Below are 15810 nucleotides of genomic sequence, written 5' to 3'. Positions count from 1 at the left end.
CAGTGGGAATAAGTCCAATGGGACACAATGACTGCATGGCCTTGGGAGATGTAGCAATGGTTTTGTGACCAGTCCGATCAAAGCCAGGGCACCCAGACACCCCAGGTTTCCAACACACAGTGGGGTTGGTGACAGAGCTGCAATTTGCTCTGCTGCTGCAGCTCATTTCTTTCAAAGGAACACATTCTCCCCACTTTCTTTATTCCAGTCTGGAGTACCCATGAAATAACTCTCCAATCTCCTAAGTGCCATATTTCCTTCTTCCCACTGCTTGAAGAAACCTGCCGAAGTCATCCTAAACCGCCCTCTCCGCGATGAATCCTCCGAAACCTCCCACAAACAGGCTGCTCTGCAGCTTTGACGGTGACGCAAGCTCTTCTGCACAATGTAAAATAGCTGGGATAAACGAACGAACTGACAAGATGAATAAAACAGAGCTAAATGAGTGTTGGGCAATATTAACATAGCTGAATATTGTTGGTATATTAATTCCGTGCACCTGCTTGATTGCAAATAAAGTCTATCAGATGAAGGCATAGGAATCGTTCCTCACTGCACACGTCATGCAAATTCATGAGTTGCATGCAGGGTTAATAATAAACAAATTAAAAGAGGAGCTGCTCTAATTGGAAAGGGGTATTTTAATACAGTTGCATTTCCTGGCTCTGCAAGTTTGTCGCTCCTCTATGCACAATATGCTCTTTACATTCTGTTCTGGACAGTCGGAAAAGCAGGATGTGCCGTCTGTGCTGGAATGCAAATTCCGCCTTTCATTTCAGGGTGTGGAGCAACTTCACTGGGCACAGCGTGTCTGGTGCTGAGAGGCTTTGTGTGGCTGTTCAAGAGGAGCCTGGGCAGCAAATATCTGCAACTGCCCAGACAAAGAGCAGAGACACAGGCTCCCCCATCACCAGGGTCAGCATCCATCCTGCCAGGCAGCGGAATTGCGTGGAGTAGAAGCACATCAAGGGAAGAAGAGAAAGCTGGGTAAAATATAGGACTCATGCAGGATGAAGACCCACCGGAAGCCTAACAAAGCCACGCAGATCTTTGGACTAATCCTAGACTATATAGCAAGATGCAAAACACCACCGGGACCTTGCTCCGCTTGCCCATCCTCTCTGAAGTCCAGCACGTAAAGATGCAGAGCCCTCCCCTGGTCCTTGCACACCAGATGAACCAGGACCGTGGTGTGAGCAGGGTTAAACCAGCCTCTCGGAGAGGTGGCCCTGGCTCCCGGCCATGGGCTGAGCCCACCGCTGCGTATTGACTTTCTGAGCTTGCAGGCACTGATCGATGGAGCGCAGTCAGGGCCTCTCGTTCTCAATCATGTCACAACCACAAGAACCGTTATTACTGTTGCATCAAAAAACAATAAATACATCAGGAGCGTAGATAAGGTGGGGGTCTTTACAGCAATGCCTCGGGGGGAATGCGGGAGCGCGGCAGCCAGCAGACTCCAGCCAAGAGCCCCTGGGGACCAACAAGGCAAAGAATAACCTTAATTAGACAAAAAAAAATAAAAGGCAAGGCCACAACACAAACCCGCAACAGCAGTTGCAGCAATTAGCTGTGCTAAAACACACATCGGAACAGCATAACACCCCTTGTCTATCCAGACCCTCCCATTTGAACACAGTTATCTGTTTTTTCCCCACCTTGTCCAGGCAGAATCCAACCAAAATCTGCCATAAGAATAGGAAGCTCTACAAACGCAGAGAGCCTGGGTCACCCCAGTTTATCCTTCCTGGGTACCCAGGAGGCAAAAGGGATGTGGTTACCCATCTGGAAACCACGGGTTGGAGGGGTGGAAGATGCTTTGGTGCACAAGGGCCTGCCCTGGGTAACAGGCTGCCTTATGTGACAGAAAAACACGCTCCGGACCTCGGTGATCAGATTAGGGAAGCATTTTGCTGATAAGCAGCTCCCTTCCCTGGAAAGGTGTTTGGCATTCACCAGGTGACAGCGCTGACAGCAGCAGGATGTTGTGTGTCCAGACATCTCCTGTCACCAGTGTCACCACTGCTCGCCTCCCTCCTGTGCTCTCCAGGAGAAACTCTAGGAAAACAGCCCTCCAACCAAGCCTGCCTTCAGAAACACACCTGAAGGCACTTTTTTTTGCCATTTTTGGTCAGGGCACCTCAGATCACAACAAGGCACAGGTGGAGGTTGGTGTTCGGACTGTGAGGAGCCCATTCCCCAGCTGAAAGAGTAGTATCTCTAGGAGCCATTTTAAAAGCACACTTCACTGCCCTCAACATCAAGATGCACCACAACACCGAAATGATGTCAAGCTCCAAGCTCCGTTTGTTTTGCTCATGCAAACTTGCTGAAATCAATGAATTTACTTGCGTGAGATAGCAGCTGGTACACACGTTCCCCTGTGATGCTGCAGCACCAGCCGGCAGCCCTGCACCAAGACAGGTACCACTTCTCCTGCCAGCACAGCCCTGATTTGCTCCATCACCCAAACCACCATTGCTCAAGGGTACTGCGTGAACTCTAAGTTTCAGACCCAAACTGAGAGGGAATAGGCTTGAACTGTGGGGGAACAAAAGCAAAAGGAGTGTACTGGTACAAGACTCATTTTAAAGAATCAGCTTGGAGAGCGGGTTTTAATTTTTGGCATTGCCAAGCGCATGGTTGCCGCTGGAATGGTGTTTGTGCACCACTTACTGACCCGAGGCTCCAGTTCAGCATCTTCCAAAGCACAGGCCATTCCTGATCCCAGCAGTAACAAATAAATATGCCACTCTGAGCAAAGCGTGGTGTTAAGCTATGGGATTCGGGGTCACAGTCCACAAAAGTGCTTGGGAGCATCTGCTTTCAATGAGTAACCCCGAAGCTGGAGGCTTCTGCAGGCAGCAGTTTACACAGCAGTGGCTGCTACGGACAAAACCGATTTAAAGTGACATCAAAACCAAACATGCAAAACACTGAGTTACTGCATTGCTAAAGCACACAAATCAGTCTCCAGTGCTCGCTGGAACAGACCAATAATCCACCTAGAGAAAAGGCAAGATGCTACACAAGAGCCACCTTCCCCCCAAGAACAGCCTAGGACACAAAACGAACATAAAGACCCACAGCAACGACCTCGCTCCTGCACTGGAACTGGTGCAAACAGAGAGCAGAAGGTTTATCAGCCTTGCATTTGGTTTGAACCTGAAGAAAACCACTTAATGCATTTGTCTAGCGTGACTGTTCCCCCACCTTTACCCCCGGATGCAAATGGCTGCCCTGAACCTTACCATAAGCTCTTTTTGGGACTGACTCAAAGGAGGTGGCTATTACAGGATAAGCAGTATTTTAGGGCTCCAGTGATACACCACAGTCCCACTTTGTGCACACCAAACAACCCAAGGATTAAAACACGGGTACTCACTCTCTCCCCAGGGTCACCCATTAAGCCCACAGGTCCAGTTGGTCCTGGGGGTCCTGGAAGTCCCTAGCGTAGAAAAGACAGGAAAAAAAAATAAGCCACGAAAGGAAAACGTGTTATTATTTGTAACATATTTGTACAACGAGCAGGAAAAGAATTAGGGCTCTCTGTTTGTTTTTCACCAGAAAAATAGACCCTGAAGCGCTCTGGACACATGCATGGCATATGGAAGCGGTAGGGCCCGGGACCAGCTGTGTGCTGAGCCCTCCACCTGCATCCCGCACCAGGGACCGCGCGCATCCTTCGGAACAAGGTGTAGGGAAACCGCCACTTACTGCTGGGCCTTCGGGACCAGGCGGGCCTTCCACCAGCATGCCCTGAGCGAGAGGAATAGAAAAACATTATTAGCAAAGCACATCCTCAAAGTCACCTTGGCTGCAGGGCTGGAGAGCCCAACGCTTTATCTGTTCTTAAACATTTCAGGTGTTGCTGCTGGGTCTGGGCATCCCAGAGCTGAAGGGCTTCCAGCCTCTCTAGACATCACCTCCTAAGTCCCATTGCCAGAGGATGAAAAATCCAAATACTGTGTATTTGCAACACGCAGGACATGTGAAAACAGCCCTTTTGCCCAGCACCAAACACAGGGTCACTTTCCAAACCACAACCATTCTCTCTTGGCTCATGGGTAAACCCTGGGGCACATCCAGCCTTATAGGAGAAAAACTCCTCTTCAGGAAGCAGCTGTTTCTAGACCCAAACAGCTTAAAAATTATATATATATTAATAATCAAATTGCAAGGGTGCTTTTTTTTTTTCCTTTTAAATTACTTTCCCAGCCGACTGCACACTGTGATTTACTCTGTGTACCTAGGAAATCACTCTGTGGGCAAAATGGCAGAATAATGTTATTCCATTCCTTTTAATCTAAATATTTTGTCATAACTTTAAATCAGGTCTATCACGTACTCACTAGAAATGAGCCTTTTTTTTTTTTTTTCCTCTCTCCTCATAGGTATGGAAGAGGCAGGAAAAAACCTCCCAATAAACCTGGCAAATGGTTCTCAGAGAGCATCAGGATGATGGGGGAAGTGTGGAGGAAGCAAGTGCAGGGACTGGTCTCTGGTCACCCTTGGCCAGTCTCCGGGGCTCAGCTATGGTGCTAGAATCCTTGGCTGACCCTGCAGCAGCTGCTACTGCAGACGGGGCTGAGCTGAACAAATCTGAAACGTCTAGAAGAAAATCCAGGCATTCCTGCCCAAAAAGCCACGGTTTTTAAGCCCAGAGCAGCAAAAAACAGCGCAAAACATGCTGCCACAAAGCATTCCTGCTTCCATTAGTGGAACGCGTGTTTCTGCACCATGGATGCATGGCCAGTACTGTTTTCTGTCTTTGTGTCCATACTACTCATTATCACCTCGTTTAAAATCTGGCTTCCACTTCATCTGGATGCATTAGGGGAAATTTTCTGTTGCTGTTATTACAGAAGCACCTGTGCAAATGTTCCTCAGCCATAAAGAATTTAAGTCATGGACTTCACCCCGTGCCCATTTTGACAGCAGTTTCACTGTCTGCCATAGAAACATTGCTCTCTTCTGGGTGGGAATTTGGGGTGAACCCTATACAACATTCCTCCAACCTGCACTACGTATGAGCTATTTGCTCTTAGAGGCCACCAAGAAGAGCCGAGTTGTGCTGATAGAGGTGTCCTGTGAGAATAACATCCACTAAGCTCCCTTTTACACACGTGATGAGGACATTGCACAGGAAACCCCAGATGTCCCAGCAAACCTCTCCCCCTATGGACACTCCAAGGTCCATTGATAGACCAACGATGGCGTGTTGTGGTGCAGCAAACTCCAAAATAGAAACTAATAATTGTCTCTGGGCTGGTGCAGAGAACCATGGGCCCATGTATGTCCCCCCAGGATATTTTTGGGCTGCTGGGTGCCAGCATTCCCATGGTCTGAGCTTACACGGCACTGAAGCTCAGCTTTCCATGGCCAGCTGCAGAGCCTTGGGATGCTCCTCTGTATGGGAGAAGAGTCCAGGCTAATTAGCCAATTTGCGATGCAAACATCCTTGGCATCTTCCCATATTTGCCTGTTAGTTTATGTTGAGCTCTGGCTTTAGGGACATCTGGAGATTCCTCCACTGTTTATACGACTGCTGATCAACAGGAGCAATGGAGACGTGCGAGGGTTTTGGGACCGAGACCAGTGAGGGGATGCCACCTCGGGGGTAGCAAGCAAACCATGGATTTGGGACTGTCCCAGGGGAAAACAGGGCATTGCTTCCACTCAATCAACCCCAGGCGCCACCCACAAGTCGACTAATATCTCAGAAACAGCCCCAAATCTCCCTGTGACACACAAAGGTGCCATGCAAAGGCTGATCACACCCTCCCCCAAGGCAGGTGTGAGCATCAGGGTCCCCCATGAAGGACAAAGGGCTTTGAGGAGGTGAAGGCAGCCCAGTGTCCCCAGAGCTGGGATGTGGGGGTCCCCACCATCCTCCTCCATGCCTCCTCTTCCCCCGCCTGTGCTGCTGCGCTGCCTCCAGCGAGCGTCAGCACCGAGCAAGGATTGAGGGACAGGCGGCTTGAAGGAAAAGGAGACAAAATCCAGCAGAATCCCACTTCTGCATTTGGCTTTTATTGCCCCTCTGCTGCAGCTCCCATCAAAAAAACCCCAACAAACCACGCTAAAGAGCCCAGCAAATCTGAATTTGTCTCTGCTGAAGAGGAACTGCACAGAGGGAAAACGCAGCATTTGGTCTTGTTTACTTTCTGGCAAAAGCTATACATGCTCCAGTGTTTTGAAATAGCAAAGGGAGCCAAATTCTTTCTGGATGATTAAACTTAACCATTTTGTTTGCTTTGTGGCGTTTCAGATGAGTTCTGGACAGGGCAGGCTGGGTTCCTGCCCTTGTCTTTGTGGGGTTCGCCCACCCCCACTTCCCACACCTCCAACAGGCAAATCACTCGCTCCTCCTTTTGTTTGCAGAGGGAGTGTGAGACCCAGAAAGGAAAATGAGGAAGGAAAGGTCGGAAATGCTTTTTATAAGGCACTCGTTCAGGTTTTTCAAGCTCCACTGCTGCACCGCAGGTCCTTCCTGCCCCCCCCTTCTATCTGCAAAAGTATCAGGTGAAAAAGGAAAGGGAGGAAGGATTTAAAGAAAAATAATGGCCTCGAAGGGATGGAAGTGCCGCTGTGATGCTGGGCACCGCACTGGCCCTCGGCCAAGGAAAATCAGGTTAATTGAGTTGCTGGTGCTCAGCGAGCGTGCGCTCAGCCCTGCGGGGATGGTGCTCGGGAGAGGTGGCTGCAAGGACCCAGAGCCCCGTTTCCAGCCCGGGGAGGAGACATGGGGGTACCACAGCATCCTGACAGGCTGAGAGGGACAGACACACGGACATGAAACAGCCACTCGCTCTGAGTGACCACCAGCCATCCCCACCACGAGGGCAGCTCCATGCTCACCTTGGGCACCTGCATTTTTACAGACTGCAAGGGGCATGGGTGGTTTATAACCATTTTTAGAAAGAAAAACAACCTCATAAAAAGCCCAGGGTAGAACTGTAAAGAAAAAGAGCACTGGGTTCCACTCCTGGGTTTCTCTGGAAGTGGAAACTGGTAGGATGCTGGAGCGGGAGCAAACCTCTCCCTTCCCAGAGCTCTGTGTGGGGAGAACCCTTTTATTTCCACAGAGATAAACCCATTAGCTGCACAATTAAAGCCAGCCTCAAGCTGTAAATTCAGGTCAGGATACGACCTGGCCATCAGTTGCGGTGCATTTCAAAACCCTGGAGAGATGAGAAATGCCCTCTGTCCAGTGCTTCAATTCTAAAAGGCTTAGGTTTTATCTTGGTAAAAGAGAGATTTCATGGGAAATTTTTCACTTCCTTCACAACTTAGGTTGGTTCTTGAAGTTTTTTAAAATATAGTAATTACTGTGTTTTATATTTAAAGTTTAAATTAACCAAGTAATTCTTCCATGGGAAATTTTCCATCTTCCTCCCAGCTGCAGCACTGGGAGGCCACACCGAACACATCCTTGGTACATTTTTTTCCCCTGTGAAAGCAAAAACCACCATGCCAGGCACCAAGAGAAACACGATGGTCCTTACCGGCTCAATAATCGCAGGTTCGCCCTTCTGTCCCTTCTCTCCCCGTGGGCCACCAATCTGTAGCACACAAGGGAAACACAAAGCCAGAGAGTCAAAAAGGGCATCACCTGCATCAGCATCACCACCCCAAGCAGGACTGGGGTCCTGGGACAACCTGCAACCAAAGGACTCCTGATGTTTGTGTGGAAAAGAAACGGGGCAGCTCCTGCTCATCTCATGCAACACACACACCCCACAGTGGGTGAATCCAAGCGAGATGCTCTCGCTGGTTTTTGCATTGCTAATCTCTATAATAAAGGGAAAATAAACATTTTGAACTAGGCTTGTGTTTGATGGAAAATTAACCCTCTTACCCCTTCGTAGATGGTGTCCTGGTTAGCAGGCATGCCAGGGCCAATATCGGGAGAGACTGTTCGGTCGTAATAGTTATCGTAATAATTCCCGTCGTATTCTTTTATTGTCTCCTCGGTGAAATCTTTATCCAGGTTGTCTCCTCCTTGAGTAGCCTGGAAGGAAAAGAGCAGCAACACGTCAGGTTGCAAATATCTCCGGGCTGCATGTGCTGGAAATAGAAGTGAAAGACTAATAAGAAAAGGCAAATGCTTTATAATAATAGTTGCAAACAAAAAGCACAAGGAAAGTTGAATTCTGGAGTTTTAAGGTCTCCAATGATCTCCAGTGGCAGACAAGAAGGATGGAGAATCTTTATGTCTAAACATACACCCCTCAGTTTCCCCAGGATTTCTGTGTTGATCCCTGAAATAACCCTGTGAAGGTAAAAGTTTGAGTGAGGAAAACAAATCACAGCACAAAACAACAGCTCACATCACGAGGACTCAGCAAACTCGTAAGGTCTAAAGGAATGGAAGCTTCAAACTTCGAGCCCTGCTCATTTCTCACAGCTTCATTATTGCAGACACTAGATTATTAAGCATAAGAAGTCACACGTCCAGTCCCATATTTAAAATGCATGTCAAAAATGCAATGTGTCATTATGAGTATCCCATTGCCGGAGGAAATGTGGAAAAATCCGAGTTCACTTCTACAAGAAACCCTCTTGTTTGTTTAGTCTGGGATCCAAGCTGGGGTTGTGCTTGTCCAAAGAGCAGAGGCAGAAATCTTTACAAATCCGATGCGTTAATCCCTGAACCCTTTCTGAATCCTTAGAGCAACAGCTGCTATGGACCACACGAAGGACATCTAGACAAGCCTCAGAATTTCCTTGTCTCCATACCCCTGTGCTTTCTGCAGCCTGGCAGGAACCACCTCTTGGCATCCTTTATTCTGAGCACCATTGTGAAGAAGAACATGTATGGATGATGGTTTTGTTTGTTTTTTATCCTCATCCAGGTAACAACTAAAATTGTCCATAAATTGCCTTATTTCCAGTGCTTCCCAGGGAAATTATCTCCTCACTACTATGAATTCCAAATCATCTAAACACCTCCACCACTTCCAGACTTTGTTTCTCTGTCAAAACTGCTCAGAACCCATCCAAATTCAAGAGGTTTTAAAGAATAAACCCAGTGCTAAGGCCATCATTGCTCTGCCGCCCCATCATCTTTTACCTACGCAAATACTAACTGGTCTTTGCAGAAATCAGAGCTTGGCAATTAGTCCATTAGAAAACTTGGAGAAGTTAGCCTTATATTTTCTTTCTACCCTTCAAACGGATCCAGCACTATGACACAGCTTTTATCCTGTTTGAAATCTTTTATCTAGGTTTGCACTTTGAAACCTTAAAACCTGTTTATCTTGCTATAAAGCTTTTGGGGATAACATAAGCTTTTTTCAAACTCCATTTCTTGAAATGAACATCAAAAACATCTGGTTTGATATTTTGATTAAGGTCCCCAAAGTCAATTTGCATGGAAAGATATGATATTTTTAATAACTAGGTAGAGAAGGAGGAAAGTTCTCCATGATGAGAGTTGCAAGCGTTAGGTAACCTGAACCATAAAACAGCCTGCAAAGAAAAGAGGAGGTCCAAAAATCAGTGTGCGAAATACCGTGACGCTCCTGCGCCGATAAAAAGCTTCATTTAAATCACCTTTTAGTCTTCCCCTTTGAGAAGTCGTGCAGATATGAAGCCATGGTATACGCATCTGGACAAGTAAAGCAAACTGCGTGATGAATAGCAAGCAGTCAACAAAATATATCTGTCCCCAGCTCCTGCTGTTCACAGGAGTCTTGCTGCCTCCTAAATCTCAGAATTGCTTCACTGACGTTTATCACAGAGTTATTGGCCATAGCGAAAGCCAAGCCCAGGGGAGCTCGGTGACTACACCTGGCTCCAAAACCCCTCACACAAAGTTTCTATTGTGTAAAACTAAACCCTCTTTCAATTCCACTTTTGTAGGAGAATAAGAGTCTTCCCAGAATATAGGCAGGTGAACTTCAACAGTGATGGACATAGCTCTGTGCAGGGATGCTAAAAAACACTATTCTGCACCAGACCAACATGATTGTGTTTGGTCCCAGGACCTACAGACAGATTTGCTGGAGCAACTGGAGGAATTGGAGCAGCCGCCCAGCCCAGGGCAATCCTGCAGCCCCCTCCATCCAACGCTGCCTCTTTTGGAGCTGCTGGACCTGGGCGGTTTGGACTCTTCTCACCCACAAGATGCTTTGCTGAGAGCAGCTGAGCTTTCACAGGGAAAGCTTCACCATGTGTTTCCCTACCTGAACTTTCCTCCTCTTCTGTTTCCTTTTCCTAACAACTAAAGTGGCCCTGGAGTCTCTTATTCCCCCTTCCAAATTTTTTAGGTCCCACTATGCAATCTTTAATCCCTCTCTATTAGAAAGTTCAAGCTTGGCCAAAGATTTCTGGCTCTTTGTCAGGAAACAGAAAAGTTCCCCATCCATGGGTTTCCTCAGGTTGGCGCTCACTTCCTCCATAGGCTGGAGCCTCTTCTGGTTCCCTCTGTGTCATTTTGGGCTGTACAACCTCCTCCTCCTCCTCCCCATTTTTCATCCCCAGCTGCCCCCACACCACCAGCTCCCCATGCCTGGCTCCAGCTGCTCAGCTCTTTGCTTGGATGCTTTCCCTGACACCTTTCCATCCAAGCTTCCAGGTCCAACTCCAAATACGCTGGCCAGCTTTTGCTGTCTCTTTTGCCACCCTCCCGCACCTCCCAGAAAGCCTGGAGGTTTTTTTGACAGTCCCATAACTGAGTAAATCATCTCCATTTGAGGAGGAACCGCAAAACTCTGCCAAGTCCCATCCTACCTCCCAAGGAACATTATCCCACTATCAACTCCCATTGCTGAAGCTCCTGGATAATGAGGAATTTCCCTCATCCGGCCTAATTATTGCCTTGCATCGTGGACTACACAGTATACAGCTGCATGACAATTAACTCACCCTCATCTAAGGATGAGACCAACGTCCATCTATCTGAGCACAGACATATAAAGCAAGAACTGGGCAAGTCTCAAGGATAGAAGAGTCTCAACATATTTCAGTTGGTGTGTATTAAAGTGTAACTAAAAATGTGATCGCTCCAACAATCAGCTGTGGGATCTGCACTGATCTCATCCTTGAGCAGATCTGTGCATGAAGCAGAGGGGCTGTCTGGCGAATGCAGCAGTTGGAAATCAAAGGTCTGTCCCAACATCGTAATTAAAATAAGAAAGTTTCAATCTTAAAAACATAGAGACACTATTCAGTGGGAACGACGAAATGAAAAATATTGATGCTCTCCATCAAATCAACATTTTAAGGTTTTGAAATAAAATGCTTTTACCCAAATTTTAACACCAGCCCTCATTTTTCTTTTTGTCAGACAAGCAGTTCGCACAGGGAAATGCAGATGTCAATATGAACAGATTTTTCCAGGGGAATAATCCTTAACCAAATTCAAATTATGCGTTTCACACCCTGAAATATCTGGAGTGAAAATATTTTACGAGAAACTTCCTCTTCCAACAGCTGCCCAAACCACTTACAGATTTACCATATGGATGGTTCACATCTCCTTTGCTCTCAGGGCTATGAAACACCAGAATTCATAAGGAGGAAAAAAAGCAAAAGGAAAAAGCAGTGATTAAAATTACATCGGTTTCGTTGTAGGTGATGACTGTACTTGTGGGGAGTTCGGCTTCCACAGCATTTTCAGTGAGTCCGCCCTGGGGATCTACTTCTTCATTGTAGTTGACATCTTCATAGGGCAGAGGCGTGAAGTACTCTTCGTTAATGGTCTCGTAATTGTACTCATCCACGAGAGGATCATCCACCGTCGCATCCCCTTTCGTCCGCTTGCCGGGGTCCCCTCCATCGGGTGACGGCGTGGGAGCAGGATAATCCTATTACAGAAATAAAACGCCAGAATCAGCAATAAAACCAAAATTCGGCAGCATCCTCCACCTCCCCCTCTTATCAAGGTGCCATTTGTCAACCGCAGCTTTGCCAGGACCCCGTGTTGGTACCTCCTTGGTTTCGGGTCTCTCTCCAGCAGCCACTTCGGGGGCACTGGGTTTGGTGGTGGGTGGTTCTGGCTTTACGGCTTCATCAACATCTTCATAGTAGGGATACTCGTAGTAGTAGGTGTCACCTTCTCCCTCCCCATCGGTGTACTGCAAAGAGAAGTAGAAAATGAGCTCACAGAACACAAGCGTGTCCCTGCCAGCTCTTTTAGACATTATTTCACATCAAAAGGACCATGTCATGATACAGATCCGCACAGTGAAATCCTTCCCTTCCTCTTGTTTGTAAACCTGTGACACTTCCCCAAGAGCTGGGCTTTGGGCACCTTTGGCCATGGCTGTGACGTGAGGAGGTTCCAAAATCATCTCTTGGTCCTGTGGCACGTTCTCCCTTATCAGAGAGGAGGGACCTACCCCGCAGCAATTCCATCACCCATGATAATGCAATTAAAAAAAAGAAAATCCATTATTATTATTACTATTATTTTTTTAACCTCAGATTGTTGAGACCTCCCAGGTCACACATCTGGCTTTTTCAGAGCGAGGAAGAAAACACCTGAATCCCACAGCCCCTCTGAGAAGCGCGGATGCTATTTCACTCATCCGACCACACCAACAGCATCTGTGCTAATTCCCATCCGCCCACAGGCAAAAGGGCTTTGAAAACCAGATATTTTCAGCGTTTTCCACAAGGCGTCAGTCATTCTTCAAAATGAAATACAAACAAAACGTTTGGTTACAGCCGGGCATGGCAAATTTCTTTGCCAGTCCATCATTCTCATGGGCAGCAGCCGCTGGCTTGTGGAAGAGTTATTCTTACATGGAGCAACAGAGCCCTAAGACAAGCCAGCCCTTGTTGAACTGCTGGCTCCTAAAGAAGACTTTTATTTTCCTACTACTACATATTTTGACTACACCGAACTCTATTTTATTTTACTTATTTATCGTTTCTCCAGAAGTGCTGGCAGAGTGGTTACAGCACTTCCCCAGGGCTGGGCGGCTCTGCCTCGCCTGCCAGCATCACACTGCTCCCCAAAGCCCTGTTAGGCTCAGCTTTTTAATCCAGTCCCAAGGCTAAGCTGGAGTGAGTCGATGGCATCACAGCTTTGTAGGGGTTCAGCAGGAGCCCACAGATCCAAGACCAGCAAAAGCAGGAGTGCACAGACCGGTAAATCAGACCAAGAGAGCAGCCAAGATGCTGCAAGAGCTGAGGATGCTGGACACTTTAATTGCTGTGAGCTGAGCCTAAGACCTCTTAAAAAAGTGTAAAATTGAGGTGATGTTCTGGAAATAGGCCACATCCAGACATTTCCAATTGAGCAACAGAAATTAAAGGTATCCCACAGTCTTTTTTCTTTTAAAAGAAAATATCCAAGACTAATTTTTTGTGGAAGAAATATTGAGCACAGCACCTCATACAGATGAGCTGGGAGCATTTCTGCCAAAATAGAATTCAAACGTCAAATACCTGGGTAAAAATGTTTCCTGCCCCTTTAACACCTGTTGTTTCAAAGAATATTGAGAAAGCTTGTTTAATCTTTTTACAAGTTCAACAGTAAAATTTGAAATTTAGAAACAGGTGCCTGTTTTGGACGAGATTGGATCTGCTGGGGAAGGTCAGTATTTCCCACTCTGCTCAGGTTGTCTCTCCTGCAAGTTTTTAAGCTCCAGGTAAATACTCATTTTTAGTCTCTGGAAACCGGAGGAGAGCAGAAAGGAAGGAAAACTCCTGAGGGCAAGAGCCAAGCCCAGAACGTGCAAATCCTAAAGCAAAGCTCAGTCTCAGCCCATGACTTAAAGATGAGTCTCGGGGAAGGTGAACGGGAGGAAGAAGCCGAGTGTGTTCATAACCACAGTGCAGAGCTGGATGCTGCTGCCCCAAAAACATCCTGAAACCATGCGAGAGACTTACGTATTCATCCTGGTTGGGGTCCTGGGACTGGGGGGCGTCGGGGACGGCGGTGTCACAGTCGGGGCTGTAGTGCTCGCAGTAATCGTGGGCTGCTCGGGGGTCCGCCACGATCAGGAGCTGCTGGATGTCACCCTGTGAAGGAAGAAAGCCAGAGGGTCATGGAGATGGACGGTGCACATGGAGCCACCAACCCAAGACTGCAGTCATGGGGGTAAAATGCCATCAAGAAATAAAACACTTGGTAGTGCCATATCCATGACTTGGGCACATCACCTGAGACGAACCAGGCAAAAACCCTCCTTGCGCAGGGCCGGGTCGAGCAGCCGCTTATCTCGGGTCGCTCTGCCAGGTGTGAAGCCACTGTGCCTCACACTTGGTCCCCAATGCACCTTCCCAAGAGATAACAGCACCTGCAGAGATGTCACCCCCACGTTTACAGCACAACAGCACTGACAGTCCCAGGCAAGGCAAGTGCGGTAAAATAAGAGCGCTCTATGCACTCCAAATCAGTAATGTCCTGCAGATAATAAAATCCTTTCCTACCCAGTCCTGTGCAGCTCTGCAGGGCTCTGGAGTTGCCCTGCCTAGGCCAAAAAGCTGGTTTTTAACCTCAAAACTTCTCTGCTTCTCTTATCGCATCAGTTGATCTCATAAAAGACATCACCCCACCCTTCTACATCTTGCCTCACCTTAATTGCCCCCCCACAACAGTGTGGCAGATGTAGAGATTAGAAACGCATCTGATAATCAGAAGAATAGAAAAGAGGAAGGGGGGTTGCAGTGGTTTATTAAAGAGCCAGTGCAGGGGCTGAGGCTGCTCCCTGCGTAGTGAATGAAGCACAATGAGCCACAGCCCGAAGGTCAGAGCACAAATTGCTCTTTAGCTCCCTGAAGAACCACCGCACTGCTTCACCATAACGCCAAAAATCAGTAGACAGTTACATAAGACTTTAGTACTTGGGTCATTAGAGTTGATACTTTAATTAGTAGGAAAAAATATCTTATTTAATAATAGAAAAGCATGGCTAAGGCACTGGAAGAAAAAAAAAAGGAGCTTTACAGAAAACTGAGAGGATGACTTAGGCACGTAATAGGAACCAGAAGCTCTGAGCAGGGCCTGGCCAGACTGGCAAACAGCCCCATGGAAAACCAAAGGATAGTTTTGATATCATGGGCCAAATCTGCCTCACGCACACAAGCCGCGCTCGCTCCAGCCACGGGTGCTGCTGGGAGCTCAGCATCCCACGAACACATCCCATCAGCTTCTCCAGAAATAGGTGCTCTCTCTGTTTTTGGCAGAGATCCCCTGTGAAAAGAGGCTGTGAGGACCCTGTGGACCTGGCGCATCCTGCTCTGCTCCACGGGGCAGCTCACGGCTGCCGGGGGTCCCCTCCTCCCTTTCCAGGTTATCACATCCACCTCTGCTCATTGTAACGTCTGGGTATCTCAGATGCTATGCAAATGACCCTAAAATTGAGCACTGGTTTAAACTTAGTCATGTTTCCTCTGAATAACCTTTATAAAATTAAAAGAAATGTCTGCAAAGTAGTTTTCAATTTCCTTTTTTAAGAAATAGAAATAGTCTTTTTATTTAATAAATCCCCAGAGCAGTTCTGCCATTCCTGTTCTAGCTTGCCTTACTTTTTCTCTCCATCAATGCAGCCACTAGCTCTGGTCACCATGCAGCAATGGGACCTGCACAGGGAACTCTGCCATGGTGTGACCAAGGGGACATCACCCAGCCCTGAGTGGAGACTTGCAGGAATTTGGGGGTGTTACGGGGTTACTCACACCACATCATCGCTATCTCCAAAGGCCGTTCATAGCAACAAACCAGGTTGCCCCTTCAGAGCTCCCTCCAGTGGAAGATGCCCAACCCGGCCAAGGCAATTTGCTTAAAGTTGATGACGTGAAGATCCTTCCAGCTGCTATTTCTGCCCACAGGACCTCAACCACCCCATCCTT

The 15810-nt window shown here is 47.5% G+C and overlaps 1 protein-coding gene across 2 annotated transcripts in view; it reads right to left on the bottom strand.

Moving 5' to 3' along the window:
* COL5A1 (collagen type V alpha 1 chain) overlaps positions 1-15810 on the bottom strand; it is a 139152-nt gene that overhangs the window by 64207 nt on the left and 59135 nt on the right. For both annotated transcript variants that reach the window (XM_065853747.2, XM_065853746.2), the window contains exons 5-11: positions 13846-13977; positions 11937-12083; positions 11565-11813; positions 7862-8014; positions 7509-7565; positions 3718-3759; positions 3386-3448 (exon numbers count right to left, since the gene is read on the bottom strand). In XM_065853747.2, the coding sequence (XP_065709819.1) occupies positions 3386-3448; positions 3718-3759; positions 7509-7565; positions 7862-8014; positions 11565-11813; positions 11937-12083; positions 13846-13977 (843 nt within the window). The remainder of the gene's footprint in view (positions 1-3385; positions 3449-3717; positions 3760-7508; positions 7566-7861; positions 8015-11564; positions 11814-11936; positions 12084-13845; positions 13978-15810) is intronic.

Source organism: Patagioenas fasciata, chromosome 20 (genome assembly GCF_037038585.1).
Source record: "Patagioenas fasciata isolate bPatFas1 chromosome 20, bPatFas1.hap1, whole genome shotgun sequence".
NCBI lineage: Eukaryota > Metazoa > Chordata > Aves > Columbiformes > Columbidae > Patagioenas > Patagioenas fasciata.
Note: the sequence above shows the minus strand (reverse complement) of the source record. Positions and strands in the feature narration are given on the sequence as shown.